The 23,055-nt window shown below is 37.9% G+C and overlaps 1 protein-coding gene across 1 annotated transcript in view; it reads left to right on the plus strand.

The window, feature by feature from the left end:
- Positions 1-23,055, plus strand: part of KLHL2 (kelch like family member 2) — a 124,564-nt gene that overhangs the window by 54,315 nt on the left and 47,194 nt on the right. Inside the window, exon 5 of the mRNA XM_059065870.2 lies at positions 16,181-16,343. Within this exon, the coding sequence (XP_058921853.1) occupies positions 16,181-16,343 (163 nt within the window). The remainder of the gene's footprint in view (positions 1-16,180; positions 16,344-23,055) is intronic.

Below are 23,055 nucleotides of genomic sequence, written 5' to 3' on the forward strand. Positions count from 1 at the left end.
TGGCCTCTCCCGCTGCGGAGCACAGGCTCTGGACGCGCAGGCCCAGCGGCCATGGCTCACGGGCCCAGCCGCTCTGCAGAATGTGGGATCCTCCCAGACTGGGGCACGAACCCATGTCCCCTGCATTGGCAGGCGGACTCTCAACCACTGTGCCACCAGGGAAGCCCCCATTCTCCAGTCTTTACACACTAACTCCATTCTGCCCCTGAGGCTTTACAGGAATTCAGTGACAGATTGGGGATTAATATCTACAGCTCCTGAGTACTCTCATGCCTGTGAACTTTAGACTTTGTGATCCAGAGACCACTGTGAAGGGCAGGAGCACTCAGATGATAGAAACTCCACATGCCCTACCAAATGTAAGCACTACCTCTTAGAATCCAGGCTCTAGGATGACTGGTATATTTGTTCATTTTGTTCACTCCCAAATCCCCAGAACCTAGACTAGTGGTTGGTATTAATTAGAAGCTCAATAAACATTTGTCAAATGAATAATGAGGGAATGCCTATAGGATAGGTTGGCCCTGTTTGATGAATAGAGGCTGAGCCAGTCGGGAGGTCCTGGCAGAACAGGAGGAAGGGGACCTAGGAACAGACATTTGTATTTTCTGGGCAGGGACTCAGGGGCATGATTTTGATTTCTCGGAGAAGTGGTCAGTACACAGTAAAGTAGGGTCCACTGGGAGAAGGGACCTAGTTAGGGGGGCATGTGGGCTGGAACTGGGTCTGGGGAGCAGAGCATCACAGTGCCCAGGGCCACGTCAGTGTGGGGATAAATTAGTGCCCACTGGGTTGAGCTGCTTAGTTAGAGCCCCGATGTTCTCTCTGCTTAGAGATAAGATTAGATTCAGATCTAAAGCTTCCAGCTATGGAACAGATGGATGCAAGGGCAGGGAGGCGAGCTGTCATTGAAGGATCCATGGACCACTTTCTTTACTTATGTCCACTATGTGTTAGGAAAAATGAATCCTGTGGGAATGTTCAGGTGTTTTGTTTGTTCAACATTGTCTTACTAATCAAATTCCTTGAGATCAAAGGAATGTGATTGATGTCCATTAAACTTTTTCTAGTATGTTTATAGGTTAAAGCTGTGTATTCACTTAATTTTATATTATGATTGTATCTTATTGCAAACATTTTAGAAATATTAGTTTTTCAACCATTATTAGTTTTCATTGTCATTGATTATAATATTTCATTATGTGAGTGTAACATAATTTAGTTAATTGTCGTACTGTTCAATCTTTAGTTGTTTTTATTTTTTTCCCTACTCTTATAAGTAATGCTAAAGTAGAATTCATGGATGTAGCCTGTTTCATTTTTTGAACTATTTTCTCAAGGTACATTCCCAGAACATACTTTCAGGATCAAAGGCTTTAAACTTTTATATTTTTTGGTAGCTCTTTATGAATGTTGCCTATTTCCTTTCTAAGAGAGCTGTAGTTTACAGTGACAGCAAAAATGTGCTAGGGGCCAAGGTCTACTATATCTTGACCTGAATGTTTGATGTTAATTTTTTTAATCAGTAGTCATAAAATGCTCTTATTTTAATTTAATTTAGTTGATAATTAGTGAGGTATCAAATATATTTTCTATTTTTGTATGTTGTGTTTGTTCTTTTCCAAATTGTCCCTGATTATATCTTTTACTTTTAGAATATTTGATGCAAAAAGAAAGCAACCTTATGCTTATTGTGAATGATCTGGCATAGAACGTCATCTTGTGAGGGAGAAAGGAAATCGTGGCATTTCATTGTAATGGGATTGAATGTTCAAACTAAGAACAAAAGCCTTGAATTAGCGCTAATGTGCTACTCTGGTCATGTGCCAGGCACTGTGTTGAATGGTTGACCAACTTTTTAAATTTTTTCAACAACTCTGCAAGGTAGGTGCTGTCTTCATTGTACATTTGAGCCACTGTTGACTAAGTTGGAGACTTTAGAGAAAACTTGGGTTAAAAATAATGGAAGGAGCAGCTGTAAAAAGGGTAGTATAGAAGAGGGGGCTTTCATCCTGCCTGAAAGCCATATTGCTCCCATATTTCTTCTTTCAGTGCTACCTTTGCCTTTCTCCTTCATTTATTATATCATTGGAAATCACATCAATTACAGACATGTTCTGCTTAAGAGTCAACCTCTTTTAAAACTTTAAATACCTCTGGAAGGAATTTGTCCTGGAAGGTGATGTGTTATTAACTCTTAATATGAATTAATAATAAGATGGCTTTCCTTTTGACCCTGCTGGCGTAGCAATCCCAAGGGATGGAGCTTCGGTGGGTGGGGAGGGCATTCTGAGGGGGAGGTGAGATAGGTGTATTTAGAGGATGAAACACTTAGCAGGAAAGGCAGATCTGGGTGGAGAATCATAGCTGGGTACACAGCACAGAGAACTGGCTGCCTGTGGTCCAGCTTTTTAGGGCTTTGAGATGTAGAAGTACAAATGAGGAGACACAAGAGGGAAGAGATATGGGAACATATGTATATGTATAACTGATTCACTTTGTTATAAAGCAGAAACTAATACACCATTGTAAAGCAATTATACTCCAATAAAGATGTTAAAAAGAGAAAAAAAAAGTGCGAATGAGGTGGCAGGATGCCAACACAAACACTTCCTATTTCAAAACTCTGTCCCCAGCCAGGCCTACATCCCAGAAAGAGGAAGGAAACTTTCTTCTTCCTTCTCTGCACCCACTGCCCCTTGAGGTCATAGCAGTCAAGTAGTAATATTATGTTCATTGCTATTGTGGTTTATAATTATTTTTAATACTGTTTCTATGAGTAAATGTGCAATGAGTGTCATGTAGCCAGTTGAAAAAATAAACTTGTGGAACATGACTTATTTATAAATTGGGGACTAAATGCAGGTTTTAGAAGACATATGCTAATGAAAGTTATAGGTTATATTTCATAATGAGGCTTTTTTAGTCTAACAACATATAGCTTCTTAAACTTTGGGGATAATTTCTACCCTCTGCTCTTACCCTTTGGACAGCTGTTTACATGTTTTCACGTCATTCCTGGCACACAAGGCCCTGGCACTGTAAATAAACAGGTGCTTCTGATATGACTCTAAGATGGCTGGGAAATTAATAAAAATTTGCTTTTTAACAGTACACTGACTGTAACGTTAATAGGGACTGAGCTGTGAGCATCGTGTTTTCATGTTTTCCTAGACATCTGGAAATCTTACATCTATGGAATAATCAGACCCCATGGTAGTATCTTCTAATAAACACCCTGCTAATGGCTCAGGATTTAAAAGATTTACTACATAAATTATTTCATCCTATGGAGTAAGTACCCAAGCTGAAAATAAACTACAGATCCTAATAGCCAAGCAGAAGGAGTGTACTTGTCTAAGTGAAACATCTTATATGTAATTTGGCTTGTCAGACAACGTGAAGTAGGATGAAAGCTTCGTACTTTAAAATGTGCAGCTGGTGTAAGAGTGTCATATGGGTGCTCATTGTTTGGCTCGGGTGTCTTCCGTGCCAAGTGTTCTACTTGTCTTCAGGGGTCAGCAGTAGCTTTTCCCCCACTTCTTTGTTCATTGCAGCAAACATCTCCACAGTATAAAATTTTAGGCTTTATGTGTCTCCATATGTTGGAAATTAACATATCTAGATGGAAAATTTTTTTTCTGTTTAACAAAATGATAGCATATGTAGTTAAGTTTATTTAATCAGCTGGCTTGTTCTTTTACTCCATGTTTCTCCAAACACTTAAAGAGATTGCTATTCACATGAAAAAGAAGAGGAATGTGTAGAACCTCTTACTGTTCTACAGAACACTAGCTTTATGACTAAAGGCCTTTCAGCTTCATGGTACTCAGAGGACAGGCCAAACTGAGGCAGTTTATGGTGAGTGGTGGGTGATAGTCACTAAATAAACAGCTCACTTAACATTGCTGTATAGGCTAGAATTCTAGAGGTCCAGAAAGGCATTTCTTTACTTGCTTCTCCCTGACTTTCTTTAGAATAATATGTGACCATTTAAATGGTGCATATTCATGACTGAAAATTTTAAAAATACAAATAAAAAGAAGAAAATAGAAAGCCTCCATACTACTGTTAACCAGAGATAACATCCCCATTAACAATTGTGGAATATTCCTCTAGTACTGTCTCTTTGTTTATGTGTATGTGTGCTTACAAAAAAGGGGACTGTTTAGAAATTAGCTTTTTATACTAAATATATTAGGAACATTCTTCCTAGTCATTAACTATTTATCTACTATATCTCTTTTAATTCAGTGAGCCCTCCATATCTTCAGGTTCCACATGTGTGGATTCAACCAACCAGAGGTTAAAAATATTAAAAAAAAAAAAAAATTCCAGGAAATTCCGAAAAGCTGTGTGCTGGTAACTATTCACATAGCATTTAAATTGTATTTACAACTATTTACATAACATTTACATTGTATTAGGTATTATAATTAATCTATAGATGATTTGAAGTATATGGGAGGATATGTGTAGGTTATACGCAAATACTACACCATTTTATGTAAGGGACTTGAGCATCTGGATTTTGGTATCCTTGGAGGGTCCTGAATTCAATCCCCAGTGGAAACTGAGGGACATCTGTGCTTACAAAGTATTCAATTTTATTGATAATATAGAATTTGCATAATCTACCCATTGTTATTGGATATGTAAGTTCTTTTCAATTTTCGATATTATAAACAGCACTGTAATTAATATTATAACTAAATATATCCACATTCACAATTTGTTCCATGTGTAGTATAATAGACTGGGTTTCCCCCAAAAGCAAAGCTTTTGGGCAGTTAGTTTAGATAGAAAGTGATCCAAGAGAGTGACAGTGAGTAAATGGGGGATTTGAATTGAAAAGGAGGGAAAACCATTTCAAAATGTGGTATAGATATAAATGTGACATGTTTATTTTCACCAGGACCTTTTGAGGAGCCTTATGAAATGTGTCTCAGAACTATCTGCTTGGGGAAGAAAATGGGGAAGCATTTATCTGTCATCTCCCTTTGAACCATTCTCCACTGGTCCAAGGTGGTCCCAAAAGCATTGTTTCTGCTGTGCTTCCAGGTTGTGCAGGTGTGGGTCCCTAAGTGCACGCCCAGTAGGCAGCCACAGACAGGTATGGTAGGGGTTGGGGTGAGGCACTGTTAAGTTACATATTCACAAAGTTGATCAAGTCCTACTTGCACTTGGTTGTTGCAGTGGTAGCTTGAACAAGAGGTAGGACTGAGAGGATTTGCAATAGGACACAAGTATCCCATATACATTTTAGAATAGTATTTCTGGGTCAAAAGACATCCAAAATTGTATCTCTTAAAATACAAATACCCACCAGAGTAACAAATTAATTTACTTTCAGGTTGGTTTATTTATTAAGCACCTATATATTCTGCTGCTACCTGAGGATACAACAGAGGATAGAACAGATGTGACTGCTGTCTCAGAGTATATGTTCTTTTGCAGGGATAGACAGAGTCAATGTGGGAGAAGATACGTAAAGATTGATTCTGACAGTGCTGAGGGTTACAAAGCAAATGAAATGGAGCAATGCTGTTAGTAGTGACCTGCAGGAACTGAGACCCTGTGAGAGCACCAGGGTCTGAGTGGAGAGCATCAGGGTTGATGGAATAGAACTAAGGCAGACACGTAGGAGGAATCTGTAGGAAGGAGTGGTGAGGGCCAGCCCCAAAACAAACTGCCTACTTTACATTTTTTCTTAGGGCTTGGCATACCCAAAAGAGATATTTTAGCTTTTGGAATGTGGTCCTCTCTCAATATATACACTGTATGGGAATTAATCACTTTTAGATTCTTCTACTATGTCATTAACATTCAGACTGTATTGCCAATATAATTGCTTTTTCTTTGACATATTGGAATACACTTCAGGATCTTAGAGTGCCTTAGGATTTTAAAAATCAATCTCAGAGTTAATACTAGTGAAGCATATTGAAAAGGAAACAAGTGGAAATTTTCCATTAGATCATAGTGCTTTGTGGCTATGAAGGTTTATTGTATCAATATACTTCCATTTCGACCTGAACCAAGATGGTGGAGTAGAAGGATGTGGTCTCACTCCCTCTTGTGAGAACACCAGAATCACAACTAGCTGCTGGACAGTCATCAACAGGAAGACACTGGAACTCACCAAAAAAGGTACCCCACATCCAAAGACAAAGAAGCCACAATAAGACGGTAGGAGTGGCACAATCACAGTAAAATCAAATCCCGTAACTGTTGGGTGGGTGACTCACAGACTGGAGAACACTTATACCACAGAAGTACACCCACTGGAGTGAAGGTTCTGAGCCCCACGTCAGGCTTCCCAACCTGGGGTTCTGGCAATGGGAGGAGGAATTCCTAGAGAATCAGACTTTGAAGGCTAGTGGGACTTGATTGCAGGACTTTGACAGGACTGGGGGAAACAGAGACTCCACTCTTGGAGGGCACACACAAAGTAGTGTGCGCATCGGGACCCAGGGGAAGGAGAAGTGACCCCAGGGGAAACTGAACCAGACCTAACTGCTAGTGTTGGAGGCTCTCCTGCAGAGGCAGGGGTTGACTGTGGCTCACTGTGGGGACAAGGACACTGTCAGCAGAAATTCTGGGAAGTACTCCTTGGCGTGAGCCCTCCCAGAGTCTGCCATTAGCCCCACCAAAGAGCCCACGTAGGCTCCAGTGTTGGGTTGCCTCAGGCCAAACAACCAACAGGGAGGGAACCCAGCCGAACCAATCAGCAGTCAAGCGGATTAAAGTTGAGCTCTGCCCACCAGAGCAGCAGTCAACTCTACCCACCACCAGTCCCTACCATCAGGAAACTTGCCTCTTAGATAGCTTGCCTCTTAGATAGCCTCATCCACCAGCGGGCAGACAGCAGAAGCAAGAAGAATTACAATCCTGCAGCCTGTGGAACAAAAACCACATTCACAGAAAGACAGACAAGATGAAAAGGCAGAGGGCTATATACCAGATAAAGGAACAAGATAAAACCCCAGAAAAACAACTAAATGAAGTGGAGATAGGCAACCTTCCAGAAAAAGAATTCAGAAAACTGAGAGTGAAGATGATCCAGGACCTTGGAAACCAAGAATGGAGGCAAAGATCGAGAAGGTGCAAGAAATGTTTAACAAAGACCTAAAAGAATTAAAGAACAAACAAACAGAGATGAACAATACAATAACTGAAATGAAAACTACACTAGAAGGAATCAATAGCAGAATAACTGAGGCAGAAGAACAGATAAGTGACCTGGAAGACAGAATGGTGGAATTCACTGCTACGGAACACAATAAAGAAAAAAGAATGAAAAGAAATGAAGAGAGCCTAAGAGACCTCTCAGACAACATTAAATGAACCAACATTCCCATTATAGGGATCCCAGAAAGAGAAGAGAGAGAGAAAAGACCAGATAAAATACTTGAAGAGATTATAGTGGAAAACTTCCCTAACATGGGAAAGGAAATAGCCACCTAAGTCCAGGAAGCACAGTGAGTCCCATACAGGATAAACTCAAGGAGAAACATGCCGAGACACATAGTAATCAAATTGGGAAAGATTAAAAACAAAGAAAAATTATTGAAAGCAACAAGGGAAAATCAACAAGTAACATACAAGGGAACTCACATAAGGTTAACAGCTGATTTCTCAGCAGAAAGTCTACAGGCCAGAAGGGAGTGGCAAGATATGCTTAAAGTGATGAAAGGGAATAACCTACAACCAAGATTACTCTACCCAGCAAGGATCTCATTCAGATTCGATGGAGAAATTAAAAGCTTTACAGACAAGCAAAACCTAAGAGAATTCAGCACCACCAAACCAGCTCTACAACAGATGCTAAAGGAACTTCTCTAAGTGGGAAACACAAGAGAAGAAAAGGACCTACAAACACAAACACAAAACAATTAAGAAAATAGTCATAGGAACATACATATCAAAAATTACCTTAAACGTGAATGGATTAAATTAAATGCTCCAACCAAAAGACACAGGGTTGCTGAATGGATACACAAACAAGACCCATATATATGCTGTCTACAAGAGACCCACTTCAGAGCTAGGAACACATATAGACTGAAAGTGAGGGGATGGAAGAAGATATTCCATGCAAATGGAAATCAAAAGAAAGCTGGAGTAGCAACTCATATCAGATAAAATAGACTTCAAAATAAAGAATATTACAAGAGACAAGGAAGGACACTACATAATGATCAAGGGATCAATCCAAGAAGAAGATATAACAATTATAAATGTATATGCATCCAACATAGGAGCACCTCAATACATAAGGCAACTGCTAACAGCTGTAAAAGAGGAAATAGAGAATAACACAATAATAGTGGGGGACGTTAACACCTCACTTACACCAATGGACAGATCATCCAAACAGAAAATTAGTAAGGAAACAGAAGCTTTAAATGACACAGTAGACCAGATAGATTTAATTGATATTTACAGGACATTCAATCCCAAAACAGCAGACTACACTTTCTTCTCAAGTGTGCATGGAACATCCTCTAGGATAGATCATATCTTGGGTCACAAATCAAGCCTCAGTAAATATAAGAAAATTGAAATCATATCAAGCATCTTTTCTGACCACAACGCTATGAGATTAGAAATGAATTACAGGGGAAAAAATGTAAACAACACAAACACATGGAGGCTAAACAGTACATTACTGAATAACCAAGAGATCACTGAAGAAATCAAAGAGGAAATCAAAAACTACCTAGGGACAAATGACAATGAAAACACGACGATCCAAAACCTTTGGGATGCAGCAAAAGCAGTTCAAAGAGGGAAGTTTTTTAGCTATACAAACCTACCTCAAGAAACAAGAAAAATCTCAAACAAACAATCTAACCTTACACCTAAAGGAACTAGAGAAAGAAGAACAAACAAAACCCAAAGTTAGCAGAAGGAAAGAAATCATAAAGATCAAAGGAGAAATAAATGAAATAGAAATAAAGAAAACAATAGCAAAGATCAATAAAACTAAAAGCTGGTTCTTTGAGAAGATAAACAAAATTGATAAACCATTAGCCAGACTCATCAAGAAAAAGAGGGAGAGGACTCAAATCAATAAAATTAGAAATGAAAAAGGAGAAGTTACAACAGACACCACAGAAATACAAAGCATCCGAAGAGACTACTACAAGCAACTCTGGCAATAAAATGGACAACCTGGAAGAAATGGACAAATTCTTAGAAAGGTCTAACCTTCCAAGACTGAACCAGGAAGAAATAGAAAATATGAACAGGCCAATCACAAGTAATGAAATGGAAACTGTGATTTAAAATCTTCCAACAAACAAAAGTCCTGGACAGGATGGCTTCACAGGTGAATTCTGTTAAACATTAAGAGAAGAGCTAATACCCATCCTTCTCAAACTCTTACAGAAAATTGCAGAGGAAGGAACACTTCCATACTCATTCTATCAGGCCACCGTCAGCCTGATACCAAAACCAGACAGATACTACAAGAAAATAATATTACAGACCAATATCACTGATGAATATAGATGCAAAAATCCTCAACAAAATATTAGCAAACAAATCCAACAATACATTAAAAGATCATACACCATGATCAAGTGGGATTTATCCCAGGGATGCAAAGATTCTTCAGTGTATGCAAATTTAAAAATGTGGTACACCATATTAAGAAATTAAAGAATAAATACCATATGATCATCTCAACAGATGCAGAAAAAGCTTTTGACAAAATTGAACACCCATTTATGATTAAAACTTTCCAGAAAGTGGGCATAGAGAGAACCTACCTCAACATAATAAAGGTCATATATCACAGACCCACAGCAAATATCATTCTCAATGGTGAAAAACTGAAAGCATTTTCTCTAAGATCAAGAACAAGACAAGGATGTCCACTCTCACCACTATTATTCAACATAGTTTTGGAAATCCTAGCTATGGCAGTCAGAGAAGAAAAAGAAATAAAAGGAATATGAATTGGAAAAGAAAAATCGAAACTGTCACTGTTTGCAGACGACATGATACTATTCATGGAGAATCCTAAAGATGCCACCAGAAAACTACTAGAGCTAATCAATGAATTTGTTAAAGTTTCAGGATACAAAGTTAATGCCCAGAAATATCTTGCATTCCTATACACTAATGATGAAAAATTTGGAAGAGGAATTAAGGAAACACTCCCATTTACCATTGCAAGAAAAAGAATAAAATACCTAGGAATAAACCTACCTAAGGAGACAAAAGACCTGTATGCAGAAAACTATAAGACACTGATGAAAGAAATTAAAGATGATACCAACAGATGGAGAGATATACCGTGTTCTTGGATGGGAAATATCAATATTGTGAAAATGACTATACTACTCAAAGCAATCTACAGATTCAATGCGATCCCTGTCAATTTACCAATGGCATTTTTTAAGGAAGTAGAACAAAAAATCTTAAAATTTGTATGGAGACACAAAAGACCGCAAATAGCCAAAGCAGTCTTGAGGGAAAAAAACAGAACTGGAGGAATCAGACTCGCTGACTTCAGACTATACTACAAAGCTACAGTAATCAAGACAGTATGGTACTGGCACAAAAACAGAGATATAGATCAATGGAACAGGATACAAAGCCCAGAGATAAACCCACACACCTACAGTCAACTAATCTATGACAAAGGAGGCAAGGATATACAATGTAGAAGAGACAGTCTCTTCAATAAGTGGTGCTGGAAAAACTGGACAGCTACATGTAAAAGAATGAAATTAGAACATTCCCTAACACCATACACAAAAATAAACTCAAAATGGATTAGAGACCTAAATGTAAGACCAGACACTGTAAAACTCTAAGAGGAAAACATAGGAAGGACACTCTTTGACATAAATCACAGCAAGATCTTTTTTGATCCCTCTCCTAGAGTAATGGAAATAAAAACAAAAATAAACAAATGGGACTAATGCAACTTAAAAGCTTTTGCACAGCAAAGGAAACCATAAACAAGATGAAAAGACAACCCTCAGAATAGGAGAAAATATTTGCAAACGAGTCAATGGACAAAGGTTTAATCTCCAAAATATATAAATAGCTCATGCAGCTCAATATTAAAAAAAACAAACAACCCAATCCAAAAACGGGCAGAAGACCTAAATAGACATTTCTTCAGTGAAGACATACAGATGGCCAAGAAACATATGAAAAGCTGCTCAAAATCAGTAATTATTAGAGAAATGCAAATCAAAACTACAATGAGGTATCACCTCACACCAGTAAGAATGGACTTCATCAGAAAATCTGCAAACAACAAATGCTGGAGAGGGTGTGGAGAAAAGGGAACCCTCTTCCACTGTTGGTGGGAATGTAAACTGATACAGCCACTATGGAGAACAGTATGCAGGTTCCTCAAAAAACTAAATATAGAATTACCATATGATCCAGCAATCCCACTACTGGGCATATACCCAGAGAAAACCATAATTCTAAAAGACACATGCAGCCCAGTATTCATTGCATCACTATTTACAATAGCCAGGTTATGGAAGCAACCTAAATGCCCATCGACAGATGACTGGTTAAAGAAAATGTGGTACATATATACAATGGAATATTACTCAGCCATAAAAAGGAATGAAATTGGGTCATTTGTTGAGACGTGGATGGATCTAGAGACTGTCATACAGAGTGAAGTAAGTTAGAAAGAGAAAAACAAATGTCATATGTTAACACATATATGTGGAACCTAGAAAAGTGGTACAGATGAACCGGTTTGCAGGGCAGAAATTGAGACACAGATGTAGAGAACAAATGTATGGACACCAAGTGGGGAAAGTCACGGGGGGGTGTTGGTGGTGGTGTGATGAATTGGGCAATTGGGATTGACATGTATACACTGTTGTGTATAAAATTGATGACTAATAACCTGCTGTATAAAAAAAATAAATAAAATTAAATTTAAAACTTTTAAAAAGGGGCTTCCCTGGTGGTGCAGTGGTTGAGAATCTGCCTGCCGATGCAGGGGACATGGGTTCGTGCCTCGGTCTGGGAGGATCCCACATGACGTGGAGTGGCTGGGCCTGTGAGCCATGGCTGCTGAGCGTGCACATCCGGAGCCTGTGCTCTGCAATGGGAGAGGCCACAACAGTGAGAGGCCCATGTAATGCAAAAAAAAAAAAAAAAAAAATTTTTTTTAAAGATTAGGAGATCAAGGACCTGAGACCCTGCACACACCGTAATCTTGTCAGCAACCCCTCCCTTGGGAAGTATTGTTATAAAACGCCTTATCAAATCCTCCTGGGTTGGGACACATAGTTTTTTGAGGCAGTAGCCTACTGTGTCCTCCTTTGCCTGGCAAAGTAATAAAGCTATCCTTTTTATTAAAAAAATATATATATATACTTCCGTTTCATATATGAAGCAGCACTATTCAACTGCTTTTTTAGAGAGCTCAGGAAAATTAGTTTTAGAGATATAAATTTATTCTTCAGATCTCTTAATTATAATGCCCAAGATATTTTTGTGACCTGAATAGCACATTAAGAAACCACCTCTTCACAATATAGGTGTTTCCCACATTTGTTACTAACTGTACAGTTAATCCACTTTGTAGAAAATAAGCCATGGGATTTTGATAGCCCCAGATTAAAAAGCACATCTTCATTTTCAGCGATATGTAAAAACCACAGAAGCCAGAATGATATCAGATATTGAAAGATTAGGATACTAAATCTGATCTCCCAAATCAGTAATTTGTGTGCCACCTTCATGATTTTCTATATTCTGTAGTGCTCATACTATTAAATATTTAATGTTTTTATCTTCATGACTCAGTTTTTGCTTAAATTTACTTAAGAATTTATTTTATTGAAATAAATAGACAATAACTTTAAAGATGTATTCCCAACTATTAACATGAGAATGTTCGTCTGTGCCATCTAAAAGCATTATACCCACTTTGGTTAATACCTCTCTCCTAGCAGATTCAAGCTATCCCATCCAGGTGTGTGACCTTGGGCAAGTTACCAGCTTCTCCCAGTCTCTGTATTCATTGTGTTTAGTGGGGGTAATGAGGTGTTGTTGCCTGTCAAGTGCTTAAGACAGTGCCTGACACAGTAATTAGTCAGTAAATGGAAGCAACTGCGTGAATTAGGTTGAAGTGATTTTCGTCTTTATTACTTTTCTGAAAAGAGCAACATTGCAGATTTAGAAATTAGACAAGCACTTCCATTCTGCGTCTACAGATGGGGCTCAAGGTAGTGGAAAGAACAATAGACCAAAGAGTTGGTGAATTTTATATCACTAGCTCTGTGCAACTTGGTCAGATCTTTTGGCCTCTCTAGGATTTGGTTTCTTCATCAGACAAATCAGGTTTGATTTGACTTGATCCCACGGCATCTGGCTCGTAGGCCGCCAGCTGTTTGGTTCTGATTGTGGGATATGGTTCATCTGTAATTTGAGCATGTTTTGTTTGGTTGGTTTTTTAGCTGGTTGTCTGATACATAGAGTAATCTGGGCATTTGGTGTGGTCCCAGCTGCTTTCCTGTTTTCATCATGTCAGTAAGCCTGGGCCAGTTATTAATTGTTTTTGAAGCTGTATATAATTATTTAATAATTATGAGCTATTGAAGTTTAATCCTAGTAAAATTACATCTAAAACTGAGGCATATTTGAAGGATTTACTGATAAAAGGAAAATATAAATAAATTCATTTTACACATTACTAACATTTAAGGTGTACTTAATATATGTTTGCCAGGCATGGAACCACTTGACCCATCATTGGCACCAATAAAAAATTATATGTGAATCTCTAGCCATGTGGCCTACAATTAAAATAACTTTTATATCTCTGGCCTATATGACTTGCCATATCCTTTCCAGATTTGGGATTCTACAGTTTTATGAATTTCAGTCTCCTGATAGGGTAGGTCTAGACTTGGTAGTGATGAAGTTGAAGTCAAGGAAGCAAAATAAATTTTTAAAAGTCTGCTATAGCTGCTTTTTAAGATGGATATGTATATAAATACGGGTGTGTATGTGTATGTCAGCATAGTATGAACCAATTGCTGATTTTTTCCCCTTAAGAATATATCTTAGAAATTTTCCCATTCTTATAGTTTCCTCATTCTTTTGAATGGTTGCAGTGTTCCATCGAATGGATGATCACCAGTGTTTAACCAGTCTCCTTTCAGTGGACATTTAGGCTTTTTTCTAACTTCTGCCATTACCCACAATAATGCTCTAACGAATGTCTTGTGTGTGTGAGCTTTTGTGCATATGTTAGTGTATCTGTAGGTTAAATTGCTGGGTTGGAGGATGTGTGCATTTGTAATTTTGATTAAGTAGACAAATTGCTCTTCATGGAGGTTGAACCAGTGTACACACCCACCAACAATGCGTGAGTGAACCTGCTTCTGCTTGGCTGCTTTCCCCCTCAAGGATCCCTGTCTTTCTGTATTACAAAGCAATTTGAGTACTACTGTATTATACTTTGTTGTCTCTGGGAAAATGCTGATTAGGTGGGTGATCATTACTATTGATATTTGTACAAATTTCACAGAGATTGAATCTTACACTGAAGACCACTTAACTATATGTATTTGCTGAATTAAATGACTGCACAGTTAAACATCTTGGAATGTACTTTATGTTACTTCAGAGCACAATTATACCAGTGTAGAAAAACTCCAACTTGCAAATTGTCAGCAACTAAAGCCTTCCATGGAGATTCATTCCCATAACATAATGAAACACACTATATATATTATACAAAAGATTCTGCTGTAAACAGAATTATTTACACTTTATTTTTTTTAAATTTAGAAGGAAAAGACATTATCACCAGATACTGTTTCCTTGTTTTCAGAGAAAACTAATATTAGTTGGTAGAGCTGGACTAAAACACAGAGTTGTCCTCTTAGTCCTTGCTTGATAACCATTTGATTGTGTACATGCGGGCCCACAGCCTTTAGATCTGAGAGTTAAACCTGCTGTGGTTCCTTTAAGAAAATAGAGTAGTTTGTGTTACAGAAAGATACGAATGTACTCTTTCTCTTCAGCATTTAGGACTTACTACATACATTTAGGAAAATTGTAAAGGATATTCAAAACTACTGTCTCTTTTCTCTTTGGGCTGCAGCTTGTCATATATGAAAGTCAGTTCCTAAAGGAACTTGGATCTTACTTATTTTTTATGCTAATATGCCAACGTGACCTTTTCTTAAATTGACTATTCTGATAGTTTTTTTTTTCCCCTTTGGTTTTTATAGAAGGACTTGCAAACTTCTTTTTTATGATGTTTTATGAAGTTTTATTTAAGAAGTTTTCCAATTTGATTTTCAAATATGGTCCTTTACATAGCATCATACTAATTCACTTTTTTTTGAAATTTTTAATGAACTTTTCCAATTTGATTTTCAAATATGATCCTTTACATAGCATCATACTAATTCACTTACAAGGAAGAATTTTTCCATCATTGACCTATTTGAAAACCAGTTATAGTGTTGGATGTAGTATTTCTAGTAAAGATACTGGTTAAATCCCAAAGAATAACCTAATTAATCAAAATCTCTTGGACTTATTGAAATAAAAATACAACTTAAAAAGTTATTATTAGGCAGTTACTCTTTATGGTTTTTTTTAGCACATATATTACATTTCAGAGAAACTGTTTGATTGTAGTTAGACTGTTGAGTTTTAAATTGTTCTATCCCCCTAAGGAAAGCAGTTTGTGGTGTTACTCAGAGACAGTGGAAAAACAGAATGAGGCTTTGTTGTGGTATATATTACTCTGTGCTCACCCCTTTGCCACAAATCACTGAAGTTCATGACTACTTGAACTAAGGGAAGAAAACCATTTTCACTGAACCATAGCACCCCCTAACAGCCTAATAATTTATGTTTTTAAAATTCAAAGGAACATTTTGTTTCTGCTTATGAAAAGAATCATTAATCTAATATGATCTGATATCTCTTAAATTCTTGTGACCAAGAAGAGATCTTTGAAAGATTCCATAGAAATTATGGGGAATGGAAGGAGGCATCACCCTTTTTGTAAATAATTGTTACATTACTCTTCTATGGGATGCTGGGGTCTGGATGCAGATCTTGAGCTGTGGCTGGACTCCTAAGCCCTCTGTAGACACAGTGAACAGTGAAACTTTTTCTAGCCAGTTGCCTAACCATGCTTACTTGTGTGTTATAGGTACTTCTCCCAGCAGCTGGTCTGTTACAGTTACAGGATGTAAAGAAGACTTGCTGTGAATTTTTGGAATCTCAGCTTCACCCTGTCAACTGCTTAGGAATCCGGGCTTTCGCTGATATGCATGCATGCACGGACCTCCTGAACAAGGCCAACACCTATGCAGGCAAGTGGAATAAACCTCGGCTGAGTTTGAGACAGGGAAGAATCTGGAACTCTTGATTTCTGATATGATTCTATAGTGAATCTGGAAAGTTGTGTCATATTTCTGGACCTGGACTTTATAAAAATACATTTACAATCTTATAATGGTATGGTAGCACTGCATAATTGAAGCATGTTCATGGAGTTCTGAATTTAAAAGAAAAAAGAAGAAACTGTATGTAGTATTAGGCCTAAATAATAGAATAGTTAGCTTTATGTAAATATTGAATCCCTATGTATTTTTCTTTCAAATTATCAAATTAATAGGCATGTAAGAAAGTGTTTACGTATGAAATTAAGTCATTTTATCTCTGTGGCTTTTTACACCTTTTTCTTGTATCCAAGAAAACATTCTGTGGCATAAAAATATTCAAAGCAAAGAAATCTAGTTGCCTTTGAATGGGGTAGAAAAGTTGATCCCAAATAGAGACAGCCCTCTCCTTAGATTAAACACTCGTTTCCAGGACCTCCTGCTGGCATCCTCTGCCTGTGGTGGGTGGAGGGAGGCCTGTGTCTGTCCAGTTGGGGAGAAGAGATTATTGTTATAGCTTAGGATGTAGCTAAAGTACACAAAAGTAACCTATAATTTATTTTGCTCTGAGTTTATAAACATTTAAAAACATATTAAAAGTGATTATTAGGAAGTGTCTAATTTTTTAAAAAATGATTTTCTAGAAGATAAACCTGGTGGAAGTTATAATACCCCATCTCTGCCCTATATCTGTGACACCCAGTAGGAACAGTTACCATAGAACCTCCCAAGACTACTGCCTCTTAGTAAGCTCTAGAACCCCAACTTCCTGCAGCCTTCAAATGCAAGAGCCCCTCATCTAAACTCTGCTCCACTCTGCATACTCTGATAACTAAGGAACATTTTGGCACATAGGCCCAGGTAAGGGATGTGTGTGTATGTATACACAGAGCCTCTGACAGGAGAAGTATTCCTAGAATCCCTATTGCATTTATCAAAGAAATAGTCGTACAAGGTGGTTAGTTGGAAAAAAAAAAAAAAAAAAAAAAAAGCCCACAACGCTGCAGTAAAATATAATAAGTCTAGTAAGTTTGAACTTTATAGATTTCTGTGGGGTGGCCTGACTGCCTAACTACCTTTATAAAATTGTTTCAGTGGGAAAATGTGATATGAGTTCCAAAATGCTTATTTACAGATAAACTTTTAGAACATAACCCTTCTGTAAGTTGGGGAATGCATATAATATGTAATCTGCATTTAATATATCTTTTTTGGGCTGCTGGTTGTCTCACGGTACTTGATAAATATTACTGAATCTTAAGAGATAGAGAGGGAATGAATAAAGTAGAATTAATGCAAAACATGGTCTTTAATCCATTTTGAATTTATTTTTGTGTATGGTGTTAGGGAGTGTTCTAATTTCATTCTTTTACATGTAGCTCTCCAGTTTTTCCAGCACCACTTATTGAAGAAGCTATCTTTTCTCCATTGTATAGTCTTGCCTCCTTTATCAAAGATAAGGTGACCATATATGCGTGGGTTTATCTCTGGGCTTTCTATCCTGTTCCATTGATCTATATTTCTGTTTTTGTGCCAGTACCATATTGTCTTGATTACTGTAGCTTTGTAGTATAGTCTGAAGTCAGGGTGCCTGATTCCTCCAGCTCCGTTTTTCTTTCTCAAGATGGCTTTGGCTGTTCAGGATCTTTTGTGTCTCCATACAGATTGTAAAATTTTTTGTTCTAGTTCTATGAAAAATGTCTTTGGTAGTTCGATAGGGATTGCATTGAATCTGTAGATTACTTTGGGTAATGGTGTATCTCTCCATCTGTTTATATCATCTTTAATTTCTTTCATCAGTGTCTTATAGTTTTCTGCATACAGGTCTTTTGTCTCCTTAGGTAGATTTATTCCTAGGTATTTTATTCTTTTTGTTCCAGTGGTAAATGGGAGTGTTTCCTTAATTTCTTTTAGATTTTTCATCATTAGTGTATAGGAATGCAAGAGATTTCTGTGCATTAATTTTGTATCCTGCTACTTTACCAAATTCATTGATTAGCTCTAGTAGTTTTCTGGTAGCATCTTTAGGATTCTCTATGTATAGTATCATGTCATCTGCAAACAATGACAGTTTTACTTCTTCTTTTCCTATTTGGATTCCTTTTATTTCTTTTTCTTCTCTGATCACTGTGGCTGAAATTTCCAAAACTATGTTGAATAATAATGGTGAGAGTGGGCAACCTTTTCTTGTTCCTGATCTTAGTGGAAATGGTTTCAGTTTTTCACCATTGAGAACAATGTTGACTGTGGGTTTGTCATATGTGGCCTTTATTATGTTGAGGTAAGTTCCCTCTTTGCCTACTTTCCGGAGGGTTTTTATCATAAATGGGTGTTGAAATTTGTTGAAAGCTTTTTCTGCATCTTTTGCCATGATCATATGGTTTTTCTCTTTCAATTTGTTATTATGGTGTATCACATTGATTGATTTGCACATACTGAAGAAACCTTGCGTTCCTGGGATAAACCCCACTTGATGATGGTCTATGATCCTTTTAATGTGCTGTTGGATTCGGCTTGCTAGTATTTTGTTGCGGATTTTTGCATCTGTGTTCATCAGTGACATTGGCCTGTAGTTTTCTTTTTTTGTGGCATCTTTGTCTGGTTTTCATATCAGGGTGATGGTGGCCCCTAGAATGAATTTGGGAGTGTTCCTCCCTCTGCTATATTTTGGAAGAGTTTGAGAAGGATGGGTGTTAGCTCTTCTCTAAATGTTTGATGGAATTTGTGAAGCCATCTGGTCCTGGGCTTTTGTTTGTTGGAAGATTTTTAATGACAGTTTCAGTTTCAGTGCTTGTGATTGGTCTGTTTATATTTTCTGTTTCTTCCTAGTTCAGTCTCGGAAGGTTGTTCTTTTTAAGAATGTGTCCATTTCTTCCAGGTTTTCCATTTTATTGGCATATAGTTGCTTGTAGTAATCTCTCATGATCCTTTGTATTTCTGTAGTGTCAGTTGTTAACTTCTTTTTCATTTCTAATTCTATTGATTTAAGTCTTCTCCCTTTTTTTCTTGATGAGTCTGGCTAAAGGTTTATCAATTTTGTTTATGTTCTCAAAGAACCAGCTTTTAGTTTTATTGATCTTTGCTGTTGTTTTCTTTGTTTCTATTTCATTTATTTCTCCTCTGATCTTTATGATTTCTTTCCTTCTGCTAACTTTGGGTTTTGTTTGTTCTTCTTTCTCTTGTTCCTTTAGATGTAAGGTTAGATTGTTTGAGATTTTTCTTGTTTCTTGAGGTAGGCTTGTACAGCCATAAACTTCCCTCTTAGAACTGCTTTTGCTGTATCCCATAGGTTTTGGATCATCGTGTTTTCATTGTCATTGTCCCTAGGTATATTTTGATTTCCTCTTTGATTTCTTCAGTGATCTCTTGGTTATTTAGTAATGTACTGTTTAGCCTCCATGTCTTTGTCTGTTTTACGTTTTTTCCCCTGTAATTCATTTCTAATCTCATAGCGTTGTGGTCAGAAAAGATGCTTGGTATGATTTCAATTTTCTTAAATTTACTGAGGCTTGATTTGTGACCCAAGATGTGATCTATCCTAGAGGATGTTCCATGCGCACTTGAGAAGAAAGTGTAATCTGCTGTTTTTGGATGGAATGTCCCATAAATATCAATTAAATCTCTCTGGTCTACTGTGTCATTTAAAGCTTCTGTTTCCCTATTAATTTTCTGTTTGGATTATCTGTCCATTGGTGTAAGTGAGGTGTTAAAGTCCCCCACTATTATTGTGTTACTGTTGATATCCTCTTTTGTAGCTGTTAGCAGTTGCCTTATGTATTGAGGTGCTCCTATATTGGGTGTATATATATTTATAATTGTTATATCTTCTCCGTGGTTTGGTTCCTTGATCATTATGTAGTGTCCTTCCTTGTCTCTTGTAACATTCTTTATTTTAAAGTCTATTTTATCTGATATGAGTATTGCTACTCCAGTTTTCTTTTGATTTCCATTTACATGGAATATCTTTTTCTATCCCCTCACTTTCAGTCTGTATGTGTCTCTAGGTCTGAAGTGGGTCTCTTGTAGACAGCATATATATGGGTCTTGTTTTTGTATCCATTCATCCAGTCTGTGTCTTTTGGTTGGAGCATTTAATCCATCTACATTTTAGGTAATCATCAATATGTATTTTATTATTACCATTTTCTTAATTGTTTTGGGCTTGTTATTGTAGGTCTTTTCCTTCTCTTGTGTTTCCTGCCTAGGGAAGTTCCTTTAGCATCTGTTGTAGAGCTGGTTTGGTGGTGCTGAGTCTCTTAACTTTTGCTTATCTGTAAAGGTTTTAATTTCTCCATTGATTCTAAATGAAATTCTTGCTGGATAGAGTAATGTTGGTTGTAGGTTTTTCCCTTTCATCACTTTAAATATGTCCTGCCACTCCCTTCTGGCTTGCACAGTTTCTGCTGAAAGATCAGCCGTTAACCTTATTTGGATTCCCTTGTATGTTAATTGTTGCTTTTCCCTTGCTGCTTTTAATATTTTTTCTTTGTATTTAATTTTTTTTTTTAAAGAAGATGTTGGGGGTAGAAGTTTATTAATTAATTTATTTTTGCTGTGTTGGGTCTTCGTTTCTGTGCGAGGGCTTTCTCTAGTTGTGGCAAGCCGGGGCCACTCTTCATCACAGTGCGCGGGCCTCTCACTATCGCGGCCTCTCTTGTTGCGGAGCACAGGCTCCAGACGCGCAGGCTCAGTAGTTGTGGCTCATGGGCCTAGTTGCTCCACGGCATGTGTCCCCTGCATTAGCAGGCAGATTCTCAACCACTGCCTCACCAGGGAAGCCCTGTATTTAATTTTTGAGAGTTTGATTAATATGTGTCTTGGCGTGTTTCTCCTTGCATTTATCCTGTATGGGACTCTGTGCTTCCTAGACTTGATTGACTATTTCCTTTCCCCCATTAGGGAAGTTTTCAACTATAATCTCTTCAAATATTTTCTCAGTTCCTTTTTTTTTTCTCTTCTTCTTCTGGGACCCCTATGATTCGAATGTTGGTGCATTTAATGTTGTCCCAGAGGTCTCTAAGATTGTCCTCAATTCTTTTCATTCTTTTTTCTTTCTTCTGCTCTGCACTAGTTATTTCCACTATTTTATCTTCCAGGTCACTATCCCTTCCTCTGCCTCAGTTATTCTGCTATTCATTCCTTCTAGAGGATTTTTAATTTCATTTATTGTGTTGTTCATCATTGTTTGTTTGCTCTTTAGTTCTTCTACATCTTTGTTAAACGTTTCTTGTATTTTCTCCATTCTATTTCCAAGATTTTGGATCATGTTTACTATCATTACTCTGAATTCTTTTCCAGGTAGACTGCATATTTCCTCTTCATTGTTTGGTCTGATGGGTTTTTACATTGCTCCTTCATCTGCTGTGTATTTCTCTGTCTTCTCATTTTGCTTAACTTACTGTGTTTGGGGTCTCCTTTTCGCTGGCTGCAAGGTCGTAGTTCCTGTTGTTTTTGGTGTCTGCCCCCAGTGGGTAAGGTTATTTCAGTGGGTTGTGTAGGCTTCCTGGTGGAGGAGACTGGTGCCTGTGTCCTGGTGGATGAGGTTGGATCTTGTCTTTTTGGTGGGCAGGACCGTGTCCAGTGGTGTGTTTTGGAGTGTTTATGACCTTGTTATGATTTTAGGCAGCCTCTCTGTTAATGGGTGGTGTTTTGTTCCTGTCTTGCTAGTTGTTTGGCATAGGGTGTCCAGCACTGTAACTTGGTGGTCATTGAGTGGAGCTGGGTCTTAGCGTTGAGATGGAGATCTCCGGGAGAGCTCTCGTTGTTTGATATTATGTGGGGCTGGGAGGTCTCTGGCGGACCAGTGTCGTGAACTCAGCTCTCCCACCTCAGAGGCTCAGGCCTGACACCGGGCCAGAGTACCAGGACCCTTTTGGCAAGTCTCCGGGCTTCTGCCAGCATTCAGTAGGTGTTCTGTAGGAGTTGTTCCACATGTAGATGTAGTGTTGATGTATTTGTGGGGAGCAAAGTGATATCCACGTCTTACTCCTCTGCCATCTTGAAAGCGCCCTCTCCAATATTATTTTGAGGCAATTCAGTAATATTATTTCATATACATATTTCATCCTTATAATTTTAAAGAAATAAAATTGCAGTGACCAGCTTCATATAATGAAGCCATTTCCATAACTTTGGGGTATTGATAACTAGTTGCAACAAACTTTCTAAAATAAGTAATCCAGTATAATACTAAAGTAAAATAGTTGTTCTTTATAGTGAAAATATTTGATTGTTGTTTATATCTTAAGCAAACAGGAGGTGGGGAGGTAGGGAGTCAACACAGGAAGATACCTAGAGTTCTTTTTTTCTGCCATAATAAATCATTGTTTTTCAGTGCCTCCCTCCTTTATTTATTTATTTATTTTTTTTTTTTTGCGGTATGCGGGCCTCTCACTGCTGTGGCCTCTCCCGTTGCGGAGCACAGGCTCCGGACGCGCAGGCCCAGCGGCCATGGCTCACGGGCTTACTTGCTCCGCGACATGTGGGATCCTCCCGGACCAGGGCACGAACCCGTGTCCCCTGCATCGGCAGGCGGACTCTCAACCACTGCGCCACCAGGGAAGCCCTCCCTCCTTTATTTTTACAATTCAAACATTTTATGTGTCCAGAAGGCCTACCCAAACTCGTAAATTACTTTCAAGTT

This window comes from Kogia breviceps, chromosome 6, assembly GCF_026419965.1.
Source record: "Kogia breviceps isolate mKogBre1 chromosome 6, mKogBre1 haplotype 1, whole genome shotgun sequence".
Lineage (NCBI taxonomy): Eukaryota > Metazoa > Chordata > Mammalia > Artiodactyla > Physeteridae > Kogia > Kogia breviceps.